At 37.6% G+C, this 14,569-nt stretch overlaps 1 protein-coding gene across 2 annotated transcripts in view; it reads right to left on the reverse strand.

Annotated features, from left to right (window-relative positions):
- Positions 1 to 11,604: 11,604 nt before the first annotated feature.
- Positions 11,605 to 14,569, reverse strand: part of LOC126191033 (microtubule-associated protein RP/EB family member 1) — a 51,694-nt gene continuing 48,729 nt past the window's right edge. For both annotated transcript variants that reach the window (XM_049931739.1, XM_049931738.1), the window contains exon 7: positions 11,605 to 12,497. In XM_049931739.1, the coding sequence (XP_049787696.1) occupies positions 12,429 to 12,497 (69 nt within the window). In that variant the 3' untranslated portion in view covers positions 11,605 to 12,428. The remainder of the gene's footprint in view (positions 12,498 to 14,569) is intronic.

A 14,569-nucleotide genomic window follows, 5' to 3' on the forward strand; every position in this document is an offset into this window, starting at 1 on the left:
TAATTGTGTGTGGTACTCACACAAGGTTTTTTTTTTTTATCATGCGACTCTCAATCCAATCCAGATAACAATAGCTGTAGGAAAACCAGAAGTATCAGTGTAACATTGAAAGAAATGCCTCCCACAAGTGAGAATATTAAAATCCTATTGGTAAACTGCTGAAGCATTCGCAACAAAGTGCCAGAGTTTGAAGCATTCATGAAAAGCAGTGAAGCTCACAAAATACTAGGCACAGAAAGCGGTTTGAATCCTTAAATTGATAGCAGTGAGATTTTGGGGGGAAATTTAAGCGTATATCGAAAGGATAGGCAAATGAGAAATGGAGGTGGTGTATTTGTTGCAATAGATAAGAAACTCAAATCCAACAAAATGGAAATTGAAGCTGCATGTGAGATTGTTTGGGCAAGACTCATTGTCAAGGGTGGGCAAAAATGATCATTGGATCCTTCTATCACCCATTAGACTCATCTCCTGATGTACCCGAAAACTTTAGAGGAAACCTCACTTCAGTTGTATGTAAGTTCCCCAATCACACTGTGATCATTGAAGGAGACCTTAATTGAGAAAATTACAGTTTTGTTAGTGGTGGGCATGATAAGACATCCTGTGTCACTTTACTAAATACCTTCTCTGAAAACTACCTAGAACAGATAGTTAGGAACCCCACTCATGATGTCAGTGTGTAGTTCCTAGTGAATGAAACAGGAACTGAAATTGAGGGTAGCAAAGAAAAAATTGAAATGCTTAACTCCGTTTTCAAATGTTCCTTTACAAAGGAAAACCCAGGAGAATTGCCCCAATTTAATCCTCATATCACTGACAAGATGAATGAAATACGTATTAGTGTTAGTGGCATTGAGAAACAGCTGAAATCTTTAAAACTGAACAAAGCTCCAGGCCCGATGCAAACCCTGTCAGATTCTATACTGAACTTGTGGCTGAGTTCGCCCCTCTTCTAACTATAATCTATCGTAGATTCCTCGAATAAAAAACCGTGCCCAGTTCTCGGAAAAGGGCACAGATCACATCTGTGTACAAGGAAGGTAGTAGAAGTGATCCACAAAACTACCATCCAGTATCCTTGACATCAATTTGTTATAGAGTCTTAGAACGTATTCTGAGCTGAAACATAATCAGAATGACCTTCTCAGTGCATGGATTTCAAAAACATTGATTATGTGAAACCTAGCTCGCACTTTTCTCACATGACATACTGAAAGCTTTGGATCGAGGCAAACAGGTTGATGCAGTATTTCTTGATTTCCAAAAAGAATTATACTCAGTACCATACCTATGCTTAATGTCAAAAGTCGCATAGGGTATCAAATGAAATTTTTGACTGGGCTGCGGACTTTTTCATAGGGAGGACGCAGATGTTTCTTGGATGGAGAGTCGTCATCAGATGTAGAAGTAACTTTGGGTGTGCCCCAGGGAAGTGTGTTGGGACCCTTACTGTTCACATTGTCTGTTAATGACATTGCAGACAATATGAAAAGTAAAATCAGGCTCTTTGCAGATGACACAGTTATCTACAATGAAGTACTATCTGAAAGAAGCTCCATAAATATTCAGTCATATCTTAATCAGATTTCAATGTGGTGCAGAGATTGGCAACTTTCTCTAAACATTAAGAAATGTAAAATTTTGCACTTCACACAACTACAATCATAGTATCCTCGTATACTTTGGTTTATTGGTAGAATACTGGAGAAGTGCAATTGGGCATGAAAAGAGATTGCCTACAAATCACTTGTGCGACTGGTTCTAGCATATTGTTCAAGTGTGTGGGACCCCGTACTAAATAGGACTAACAGAGGATATTGAATGTATAAAGAGAAGGCCAGCATCAATGGTCACAGGTTTGTTTAATCCATGGGAGAGTGTCACAGAGATATGGAAGGAATTGTACTGGAAGACTCTTGAAGATAGACATAAATTATCCCAAGAAAGTCTGTTAACAAAGTTTCAAGAACCAGCCTTAAATGATTACTCTAGGAATATACTACAACCCCATACGTATCGCTCACATAGGGATTGTGAGGATAAGATTGAAATAATTACTGCACGCACAGTCCTCCTTCCCGTGCTCCATGCATGAATGGGACAGGAAGGAACCCTAATAACTGGTACAATGGGACACTCCCTCTGCCATGCACCTCATGGTGGTTTGCAGAGAGTAGATGTAGATGTTTCTCCATCATAGTGGTGAATTAAGATATGATATACAAGCTTTTAAGAAATGAGGAACTTTAAATAGGTGTGTCTATCAGATGAGACAGCAGGACGAGGTATTCCTGGGGAAAATAAAATTACTTTTCAATTGTCCAAGCTGCAGCATATTTAATATAAATTCGGTGTGAATGGGAAGATTATTGCTTTTGAATATATTGATGGACTAGCTAAGCACATGTTTTCTCTTAAATGCTACAATATCCATCTGAATTTACATCATGAGAAAGCATATATTGTTGGTACTGTTCCAGTAATGATAAGAAAAATGAAGGATCTGTGAAAACTTGCACAACATATTCCTGCATGACAAATGAATTTTATGAGACACTTTCCAAATGGTCCACAATATGTCCAAAAGAAGAGGACAATGCACGAGAAGAAAAACTGCCTGTAATTACTCTATTCATACGCTTTTCTGAAGAGTCTAGTTTTACTTGCTGCCTAGTTCTGTCATGTGAAGCAATATTAAGAAAGCTTCTTCTGACAGTTTATTGTTTATTTCCTGATGATTTTTAAAATTCAAATTATTATAAAAGTCATATTTTGCAAAAAAACTTATACACAATATACAGGGTGTACATAATGTCTGGAAACATTTTCAATTATTTAATGCACAAGAACCAAACATTGTACAGATATCATACATACATCATTTTGAAGAGAAACCCTGAAAGTGTTTTTTTTTTTTTTTTTTTTTTTTTTTTTTTTTTTTTTTTTTTTTTTTTTAAGAATACGGGAAGTGACTGCCACAGTTGACAATGTCATGCTGGGATGAGTATGACAAGAATTTGATTACTGTATTGATGACTGCCGGGTCACTCATGGTTTGCATATTGAATGTTTGTAAAAAAAAACTTTCAGAGTTTCTCTTCAAAATGCATTATGCATGACATCTGTACAATGTTTAGTTCTTGTGCAATAAATAATTGGAAATGTTCCTGGACTATATGCGCACCCTGTATATAATGCACAATAACCGCCTGATATGTCACATTTGAAGTAGTTTTCCTTTCAGTAGTGTGACAAAACATCATTGCAGAAAAGTTCAATGTGCAAACTTTTGTTTCAAACTATCTATGAAGTTTCTTGTCTCTACTGAAAATTTTCACTTTTGTTAGATATGTCCTTTCAGCATCTTGTAGTTCAATTGTAGAATCATGAAGATAGTGTTCAACAATCATCAAATTGACATAAAGTGTACTACATGTTCAAAGTGGAATTTTGCCCTTTACCGCGAAAAAGACTTAGTGTGTAAGCACCCAGATCATGATGAAACCCTTTCAGACACTTGGCTACAATTGTGTTCATTAATTTTTACTGTATCTTAACTGCAACGGAAGTATTTTTTCCTGATGGAAGCCTGGGATACACAATTTTGAGTTTTCAACTTTTGCATCATGTGCAAGTGCTGCCAACCGTCGGGCATCACTATGAAAATATCAGCAAATCAATGTAACAGTGTGCAGCAGCTCCTGACCATCAGAATACACAGATGTGGATAGTTCACTATATTCCACTCTATACTTGAATATTGTTATTGTTATTTTGCATGGTAATTATTAAATAATCATTTTATTATTTATTACAATAGAGAAATTTCATAATTAGTTATTTCAACCCATAAAATAATGCCAAGTACAAAGTATGTTTTGAAAATGGGTACATATTTTTGTATAAATATTGCACCGAAAATAAAAACAGAATCACCTCTAAGCATTACCACATAAAGAAAAATTTTCTGTCCACCAGAAAAAATTCAGGTCTGAAAGGATTAAAATGGACTTTTTTCTAGGGACAGCACTCTATGGGTCTAAGCTAAATGACATACAGGTGCCTAAATGGTGGATAAAACTATAAAGAATAATGACAGTAAACCTAGAATGCTCATTAAAAACCAACAAACAAAGATGAAATGTAAAATCAAATTACAGTGACCCTCATATTTTAAGAGGGTGTTTGGCAAGAGTGTCTTGGACACAGTCAAAAACTAAATATCGTCTGCAGCAAAGTGGTGTGGAGTTGCTACTTAAGTGATGAGAAGTGCTGAAAAAGAGTCCTCAATATGTTGTGCAGTTAAAAATTATCTCCTAGCAGCAATAGGAAGTCCAAGGAGTTGAGAGGGGTTTAATCTCCCTGAGCTTGTTCCCACAGAGAGATAACGATTGCTTGTGCCAGAGTAATAGAATGTTCTTTTGTACAGCAATGCCAAAACGGTCCAGATATTATAACAAGCATTTCAGTACAACCACACAAAGCAGGCAGAAGTAATGCCATCTACATTCTTTGTATATGGAAAGGAACATTGGAATGATAGTTGTTTATGCCTCATGTCAGAATTCAACGATAGTGTTCAATGCTATGCAAGATCTTGATGGCTTCACACAATTATCGCTTCGAAGGACAGATACATTGCTTGCTTGGCCATGTAGGATTGTAGAGGCACATCAAGTACCTTGAGGCAGGAAGTAAGCTTGTTTGCAGCAAGATAAATATCTACACAAACAAGATCACAACATCTAGAGCACTACACACTGTCAGCACATTGATCACTGCTGCAGCTTCCCTTAACATGACAGCATAGAGGTGCATGTAACAACACTGAACACAGGAGTAGCAGCACAGGAGTAGCAGCACAGTTCTGTGTACAGTGCACTGAGGAGGGTGGCGCAGTGGTTAGCACACTGGACTTGCATTCAGGAGGCTGTTGGTTCAAACCTGTGTCCGGCCATCCTGATTTAGATTTTCTATGATTTCCCTAAATCACTTCAGGTAAATGCCACGATGGTTCCTTTAAAAGGACACGCCAATTTCCTTCCCCATCCTTCTGTAATACGACGGGACTGATGACCTCGCTGTTTGGTCCCCTCCCCCAAATCAACCAACCAGTCTATGTACATCGCTATGCTGAAAGGAGAATGAATCACTCAAGCTCAGATTATACGGGACACCTTTGGATTCCCAAAACAGTCACTTATAGTTCACACAGCCGGAATCTGAACACAAACTGTCACATTTCTGAGCTGTTAAGGGTGGTTGCCATGCACTGTCTTGAAAGTGTCTGTAATGTTATGAGACTGCAGGTTGCCTTAAGAGTGAGGGTTTCAGACATTACCCTGGCCAGCACATTCTTTAAATCTCTCAGCCAATGAAAACATCTGGACATGAGTTGCTGGGTGACTGACGTATTACCACTTACTAGCCACTATGACTAACGGAGTTGTCACAGAGTCGAAGCAACATGGAATGACTTACCTTTACCTGTCATCCAAGCACAGTTGTTTTGATTCCCAATCAGATTTGGGCTGTTATTGCTGCCAGGAAGGTGGCTCTATGTACTAAGTTTCACATCCCGTACACCCCCAAGTAATCTACAAATACTCCCAAAGTTTCCTACAAATTTAATGATGTATTCTCCCTGCTGAGCTGTGCATGCACAATAACTAAATTTTCATTATTATCTGTCCTTCCTGGTGTTACAATTTTAGTGGGCAACACTGCATATAAAAGGTATTATTTGGTAAACTGACTTCCTTTTTTGTTTTCAACTTAACACTGGCACATTCAGAGCTGCAGCCCTACACTTCTAATATGATTCCAACCAATAAGAACAGAGGCGACTCAGTGCTTGTTTCGCAGTGCATGAAAAGTTGAGCTGGAATTGGAAACAGCACTTCATTAAAGGAATAATGGGCCACACAGCTTTACTGAAGGCAAACATGCATGAGTAAGAAAAGCTATATCTGGATTAGAAACAGTGATGCATGAAGTACTCTCCACCACATATTGTATGTCGGATTGCAGAGCAGATGGAAAACAATGTTTTGTAAAAGAATGGTATTTCTTCTACATTCATATTCTGCAGCAAAAAGCATATCATGGGCCTGAGAACATTTCATAGACATCACAAAAAGGTATAATGCTGTATTTGTTTCTGATATATTATTTTTGAAAGTCGAAACACTATGGGCATGACTTTACATTTGAAGAAGCTTGAAACATTTGAAGTCAGTCACTGCATCAACTAGTGGCTCTTATTGGTTAATAGGCAGATGTGTCTAATAATGTATGTGACTCACGTTCTGGATATGAAAGTGTATGTTAGTGATAAAAAGTTTTGATTGTGTCCCTGCAACTATAGTTTCCTTTGTAGAAGCCTTATGTAATTACTTTTTTACCTACATCTGCTCTAACTTCATGTACACTAGGCGTACGAAAATGCATTTGGACACTTTAGATATTTCAACTATGTTTGAACTTGTTATAAACTAATGCTAACAAGAATGAGTGCAACAGATTGTAGATGCTGTATTATTTGTTCCAGATTTGAAACATAAAATAAAACTGTTTCCTTTTTTTTCCCCTTCTTCTTTAATAGTTCCTGTGGTCAGACCCCGTGCTATCGTCAACTAAACGTGCCTTGAAACTTTAAAAGTGTTGAGGCTTGAAGGCAAATTGGTGTTGAGAGTTGGGGGGAGGGGAGGCCTCAATCGCTGTGATGGCATACACATACAAGACTTAGTTGGAATAAAAAACATACATACGTACAGCTAATATTTTGCCACAAGCTCTCAGAAATGGCTCCATCATTTTACTCTTATTTACTGTATTATTGCTTTCAGTGACAGACTCTAAGATGTTCCACAACTTTTTAACAAATGTAAATTTGTGGACTGAAATGTCTTCAGCTGTTTTGGAGCGTTGCACAGGAACCACATTATAGCATTTGTGTAAGTTTGGCCATCGGGGAGGCAATGTGTGATGTCACTGGACTACCGTAGCAGAATCTTATTGAAAGACCTCTCACAAACACTGAAGAAATTCTGGTCATATGGGAAAGCAGGCCTTCTCAGGAAATCTCAGGGATGAAAGCTTCTCTGGTCATCATCTGAACCAATAAGACAATGCTATGACTCCACTGATATCCTGAGAAAATTTGGTCAATTCTGGTCATGTCAAAAGATTATCAGTGGTGCTAAAGTTAACTATTCACTCATGGCTGACATACAAACTCCAACTGACAGTAGCAAAACACACACAAACTCAAACAGATGGTAGCAAAACAAATGGGAGTGTGGAACTCAGTTTCCAAATTCTCCTTTACAAAGGAAGATAGAGGAGATTTAATTGTTGTGCCACTCAAAGATGAGCAATATATATAGTGTCAGCAGGGTTCACAAGCAGCAGAAATCACCAAAATTGAACAAAGTTCCTGAGTCTGATAGAATCTCTAGCAGTTTATACACAAAATATGCGACAAAGTTACTCGAGTGGTGGGAACTTGTCTCTGTCAACTCAAGAGAAATTTCCATAGTCTTGAGAATCATCTCCAGAAATGTTGAGCTTGACTGCTTTCTCTTGAGTGAGTACACAACTCAATACACTGTTGTAAGAACTATTCCTGGAGGCAGGTCAGCTATAAGGTTTGGCCTATAGCTTTGTGTAAACAGAGATTTAGTTACGGTGCATACTGACTAGTAGTGGCTGCTGTTGCCTCAACATATTTGTTTTGCATGCAAAATTGAGATTTACTGGTATCAACACAATTCATTACACGGCCACAGTTTTGATTGATTTGCCAGATGACTTATCTGAAGTACCTTATTTACAAGAAATTACTTACATCTAAAAACCCAGTTACAGTTGTATTCAACATAAGTACATTTTATTGTCTTCCACTGAATAAAGTTGTTTAGCTCTTTCACTAAATTTGTGTATCATTTGTTAGGCTACTGTTATAATGTTTGTATTCAAAATTATAATTAAAAAAAGAATGTTACAGTTTTGTTATTTGGTTGGTAAAACATTTTATAAAAACATAGTTTATTCAACTCTTAATGGCAGCAATATAACTTTTCCTACATTGAAGATGTTATTTAGTTCATTGTTTCCCTTACATTTTTATCTTCACAAATAGCACATCCAGAAAGGCAGGCAAAACTAATACAGTAATTCCACCATAAAATACAGTGGTGAGTCGCCGCTTGTTTGTTTTTTTCCCTTGGGTGCAAAAACAACAGAGTTCGTAAGTGCCCAAGTCAAATCTTAAAATACCAATAAGTAAAAAAGTTAAAAGCGACTATACGTCAAGCCCAGTTGACAGAAAGAAAGAGTAAAAACAAGGACTTTCCCTAGGAGAAGGGGGTGCACAAAATGGGCTGCAGACACAGCAGAGGTCCCTAACCAAAGATTAAATGTCCTTCACCATACTGCTATGACAGATAAAAAGTAAAACGCGATCAACAACCCACTTGTCGTTCATTAAAACAGCCAATAACTCAGACGGCAAACACACACTTGAATGTCAGTGGGGGGGGGGGGGGGGGGGGGGGGGCATTGGGTCAGGAGCAGGAAATGGCAAACTGTCAAAGTTTGATGACAGTGAGCACAAAGTGGTGGGGAATCACCACGCAGTAAATGGCGATGACAAAAATGAACAGCTTGCTCCAATGTTAACAAGTTTGGGCTGTAGTCTGAGACTTGCATTTTATTGAAGCAATAACAGACACCACATTGTACCATAGATTAAGGTTTCTTCCCATTCCAAGTACAAAGCTTGTTAAGAATAATTCTATAAACTCCCCTGTGTGCGTGTGTGTGTTTAAGTCTAATCTTGTCTCACAGTTGAAGAGCAACACATAAGACACAGAATTATGTTCTTCACTTAATATTTGTTCTTGAATATTTGTCATTACATTTTCATGGTGTAGTTGATGTCTATCTTCAAGCACGTGCCAGTTTTTCAGTGTTCCCTTGACACTCCCATGGATCAAACAAATCTAACAATGCCGCCCTTTGTACGCATCCAATGTCCCTCATGCACTACAGGTCCCACACACCTGCGCAATATTCTAAGACAGGCACACTAGTGTCTTGTAACCATTCTCCCTTGTACAATGACTTTATTTTCCTAGTATACTATCAGTGAAATGAAATGTGCCATCAATAATCATTCCATTTTATATACCCGTGAGTTGCTACACCCAGATATTTGAATGAATTGACTGATTCCTACAGTGATTTGTGCAATTCTACATTTCTGAACATTTAAAGCAAGTTCACAATGTTACCAAGATCTGACTGGATATTCGTGTACTTTTTCCAGAGAGTACTTATTATAAATAACTGTCTTATAAGGTTACTATTCATATTGTCTGCCAAGTCAAATACCCAATATGAACAGCAAGGTTCCCAGCACACTTCCCTGGGTCAGACTTGAAGCTACTTCATCTGTTATCTTCAAAGATACTGAGAAAGATGGCTGGCATGCAGGTGGTTTCTCTGTTCGAGATACATTATCCTAGAGCTCAAAATAATTTCTAAGATTGTACAACAGATTGATGTCAATGATACTGGACAGCAGTTTTGTTGATCACTTCTGCTACCATTCTTGAAGATGAATGTGACCTTCACTCTCTTCCAAGCTATGTTCAAGGAATCTATGATGTATTATGGTTAAAAAGAAGAGCCAACTCAAATAACAGAATTTTAGCAGCATTAATAATAGCTTCCAAAGAATATTTGCACAGCACAAACAAAACCTCTGTTTATGGGGGCACTTAGTATGATAACACTAAATTTTCTGTTTGTTTTTGTAAACAAGTATGTTATGACTGTCTTTGGAAAATGTGTGGTTCTTTGGTGGATACAGGAGTGAGAAACATAAGCTGTTCACGAACAGAGAATTCAGGTAATTTCTTCTACATCCAATATCAAATAGTAAAAATAATACTTAACTTTGTTGCTGGAGTTGCAGCGTCAGTTGCTAACAAAGACCTGAATGTAGAAATATGTACAGATACAACAGTTTTATCAATCTGTTACTCATCAATAGAATATGTATTCAGAAGATATCACACCCTGGTCACTATGAAGTTCTGTAAGTGTCTGTCAAAACAAAAGGGCTCTGTGCATGACTCTTCAATTAAGTACACCCACCACTGGAGCGCCAGAGATAGGATACTTACACGTCACTGGCAGCGGCGTAGTCGTTAGTGGCAGTGTCCTCATGCAGCAGTGACGGCTGTAGGAAACACTGCAGCGTGTGTATTTCAAAGCGCAGCCAACTAGATAACACCAGATTCCCAAATTCAATTTTGAATTTTCAGCTTTTTATCTGTTGGAACAATTCATTTCCTCACAACCTTCAACTCCAAATTGCCTCTGCCCCTGGATATGTTTATTATGTTTCCAGATAATTACAGCTGATGTTAGAATGAGAATTTGACCATTTATTTGGCCTATTTAAATATGCAAAATAAATACTACAGCAACAACAAACTGCAACACTTGTTCTTGTTAACACAGCTGTTCATGTCCTACACAATCTCCAAAGTCAAATATCTTGGCATCTCAATACATATTACAATTGGTATATGTAAAGATTGTGCAAATACACTTAAGGAAGTATTTACATAGGTTACTATAAAGAATGCAACCATACTTGTGGTAACTAATTAATCCTTAATACATACAAAGTATACTATTCCCTGAAAATGACTAACACTGTCATTAGTCATACGTACACTGTTAATCTACAGGGAAGAGCTTTCTTCAAACAACTGGCTGCTCCTGGCAGACAGGTTGAAATAAAAGGACTTGTTAGGTTCAGGAAATGGGGAGAGTTACAGGAAAGTCGCCCAGAACGCCATGTGAGTGAAGACTTACCGTGTGAAATGAGCGATTCCCTTGATCCACAGTTCTGGGTGACTCCCTACTTCCTAAGCCTCACCAGCCCTTTTATTTCATCCCTGTTTGTTTCCCTTCCACCCTTCCGCCAGAAGGAGCCACTAGCTTTGAAAGCTTGCACGTTTCCATAACTTTTGTGTGCATTTTCTCCTGCCACTGCTTGGTATCTAAAACAAATGGTACAGCTCAAATGACATTTTCTTTGCACTGCAGGCCTACCAGATTACACATGTGCTACTCACTGGGAACAGAATGCCACACTTCTGGATTCTGAACACTGCAGAGTTGTGGGATCAGAAGTCTGCAAACATTACAGAGTGTCACAAGATAGACTTTGGGAGAAACATTTTGGAAAGTTCTGAAGTGAGTCACATCGGGCACCAATTTTCCATCCCTAGCACTGAAAACTTAATTTGGTGCCAATTCACTCCACTACAACAATAAGAAAATTTAATGTCACTAACTGTAGAAACTGCCAAGACACCAGCATTAGTTTCTTCCTGTAACAGTTTTGAATAGAATTTGCCATTAAGGTAAACAATGTGACAAGACTTTAAACTCATAGTGAACCTGAAGAAAACGTCTAGTGCAATTTCTGCTACACTGTTATTACTGAATAAATTCACCATTTTTTAGAGTTGTTTTAATGAACGGGTACAACAAGAAGGAAAATAAAAACACACACAATCTATGTGAGAAGTTTTATTAAATGCAAATCATACATTAACTGAAGATTTACTGGGTTTAGAGGATACTAAAGAAAAAACACTAAAACAAATATAAATATTTTCTAGTTAGTCGAGATGAGCAAAGTATATATTGAGGTTTTGAAGTTCACTGCAGTCACCTCAATGGCTCAAAATACACAACAAATAGTATATTATTAATATTCCACTGCAGATCAATTGCACATGATGGCGGCAGCAGTACAACATGAAGCACCTCTCCTGACAGCAGCAAATCATGGTGCAAACAATGCCTACAGTAATGCCTTCAGTAATTCTGAAGACAAGAGAAAGCATCACAAGTGTCCTTCACAATGCAGTAAAGCACTCACACTGTAACAAACTCCTCCAAGAGACTGAGCAGCTACTGCTCACACATTTGAAACATCAACAAGTATTACAATGAACAAAATGCTTGACAAAGTGTGAACACACAAAATACTTAAAAAATATTTTCTTTTTTGTTGAAGTGTGCTGTTCATAAAATACTAATCTTTTGAAGTAAACGTACCATAAACTATATACATTCAACTAGAAATGAGTAAATTACGGTTTCTATACAATGCCTGTGTGACAACTTTAAAATATAAACTGCTTTCACCAATTTTGAAATTCACAAAAAATGGCAATTAAAAAACTTGGGCCCTTAAAAGCTTTGACCTAGTGTGTTATGTTTATTACTGGGATAATTTAAAATTCTGAGTTATACATGTATAAAAAAAGAAGACATTTAGCACAAAAATTACTGAAGCCCTTAATCATCACATTCTTTTTTCTGCAAATTTTTCAATATTCCTCTTCAATTTGGTCATTAGTTAACTGACCATCCACTTCATCTGGGGCTGCAAAGCCTTCCTGAAAAAGCCAACGAAGTATGTTTTAGAATATCCCTCAAAAGAAAATTTATCTACCACACCAAATCAGTAGCGCATACATTTACAATAACTGATATTTTTGGTGTTCCATAAGAAACCTTTCCCTCTGGAAAAGTAGACATATCAAGTTGAAATTTACGTCATATACTAAGACATATGGGCACTTTGCAGTGTGAAACAACTAAGCTTCTAAGTCAATGAAATCAAAAGATATACGGCCATTAATGTCACACATTTTGATATCTTGCCAGTGTAGATGTTGATAACATGCAAAAATCATCTAAATTCTCGATTTTCAGGACAGCTGAGCTATCTATATAGATAGCTAAGTTTGTACTGAACACACTGTGTTTTTGTCCTACTTGCACTTATATGGATTTTTACTGCTTCAGTCACTTTTCTCAAATTCATAAATTTATGATGATGTAGTTGTTGAACTTAACCAATTTCACACATCATGGGAATGAGACACGGTGTAAGTGGCATTCTAGACATTCAACGTAGCCCTTGAGCCATGAACAGGTGCAGAACAGTTGTCAAGAGTGTCAGTAAATGTGCAGATTGTCAAATTCACACAACATTTCATGGGAAAATGAGCCCCAGCCTTTGAAAAAACGAAACCGAGATACAATTCTACTTAATCCTCTGTATTTATTGCACCGTTTTTTTTTTTTGTTTTTTTTTGATAAGGGAAAAATAGAATATTTTTTATTGTCATTAGGATGAAATTAATTTTCAACAGAATGGCACAGAGAACAACTACCGGCATCAAGCTTTCAAAAATTGGAGCAGTTTTCAGGAGTAACACCTCCAAAGCCCTCGAGTGAAACTGTAAAGTACAGTAATGTGACAAACAGCGATTGGCACTATGAGCAATTGATCTCTTCCATGATGAACTAAAATGAGGAACAAATTGGCCTAGTAATTGTTTAGAAAATGTGAAAGATATCCCATTCATTACAGTGTTGATTTATTCAAACTAGTGAGAGCTATTAATGCGAAATCATTTGTTTATAATATTAAACTAAGAATGACAATTTGAGGACAACTATACAAGGACCGTACAAAAAATTTCAGGACTATGTCCGCAAAGTTTTTCTATGCTTATCTTTTACTTACTGAGCATGGTCTGCTTCAAAATACTCTCCTCCACAATTGATATACTGCTCCCAATGCCATTTCCACTTCCAGAAGCAGTCTTTGCACACTTCTTGGTGGGTTGCGTGAAGTGCTGCTGTGAATTTTCTTTTATCTTGTCTACCGTTTCAAATCTTCATCCTTTCAACGAGATTTTCCACTTTGGAAATAAAAAGTCTGCAGGGGCCAGATCTGGAGAGTACAGAAGTTGAGGCACCACAAGAATTTCATTTTTTTTTTCAACAGTCACACACCAACGGGGATGAGTGTGTGGGTTTTATCGTGAAGCAAGAGCCACATTTCAGGCCATTTCCTTATCTCATTTTCTCACAGGTATTGCAACGCATACCGAAAGCACAGTTTGTCCGTGTGTCACAAATTTATGAAGAACTAATCCTTCAAGTCAAAGAAAAATAGCAGCATGGCTTTGACATTTCACCTGACCTGAAAAGCTTTCTTTCATCTTGGAAAACCTTTCCCACCCCATTATGAAGCTTGAACCCTGGTCTCAATATCATAACTGTAGATCCATGTCTCATCATCAGTTATGATTATCTTAAGGAACATCTCCTTCTCCTTTGCATGATCCAAAAGCACTTCACAAATTGCGAGGTGCTTTCCAAGGAGCTATGTCAGTATTTCATGACATCATCCAACTGAAATGTTACATTCTTCTGCAATCTCTCCCACAATTGGCACGCACAATTCTGCTGACATCCTGGTAGAGTGTTGTCGGTAGATGTTGAAGGGCATCCTAAATGAGGCTCATCTAACTTTTGCTGGCAGTTTTTAAACCATGTGAACCACTCATAACACCAAGTACAGCTTAAGCAGTCATCACCATAGGCTTCCTGCATCATTCCGTGTGCCTCTGTACAGGTTTTCTTAAGCAGACAAGTTGTTCCTCCAACACTG

This window comes from Schistocerca cancellata, chromosome 6 (assembly GCF_023864275.1).
Source record: "Schistocerca cancellata isolate TAMUIC-IGC-003103 chromosome 6, iqSchCanc2.1, whole genome shotgun sequence".
Classification (NCBI taxonomy): domain Eukaryota; kingdom Metazoa; phylum Arthropoda; class Insecta; order Orthoptera; family Acrididae; genus Schistocerca; species Schistocerca cancellata.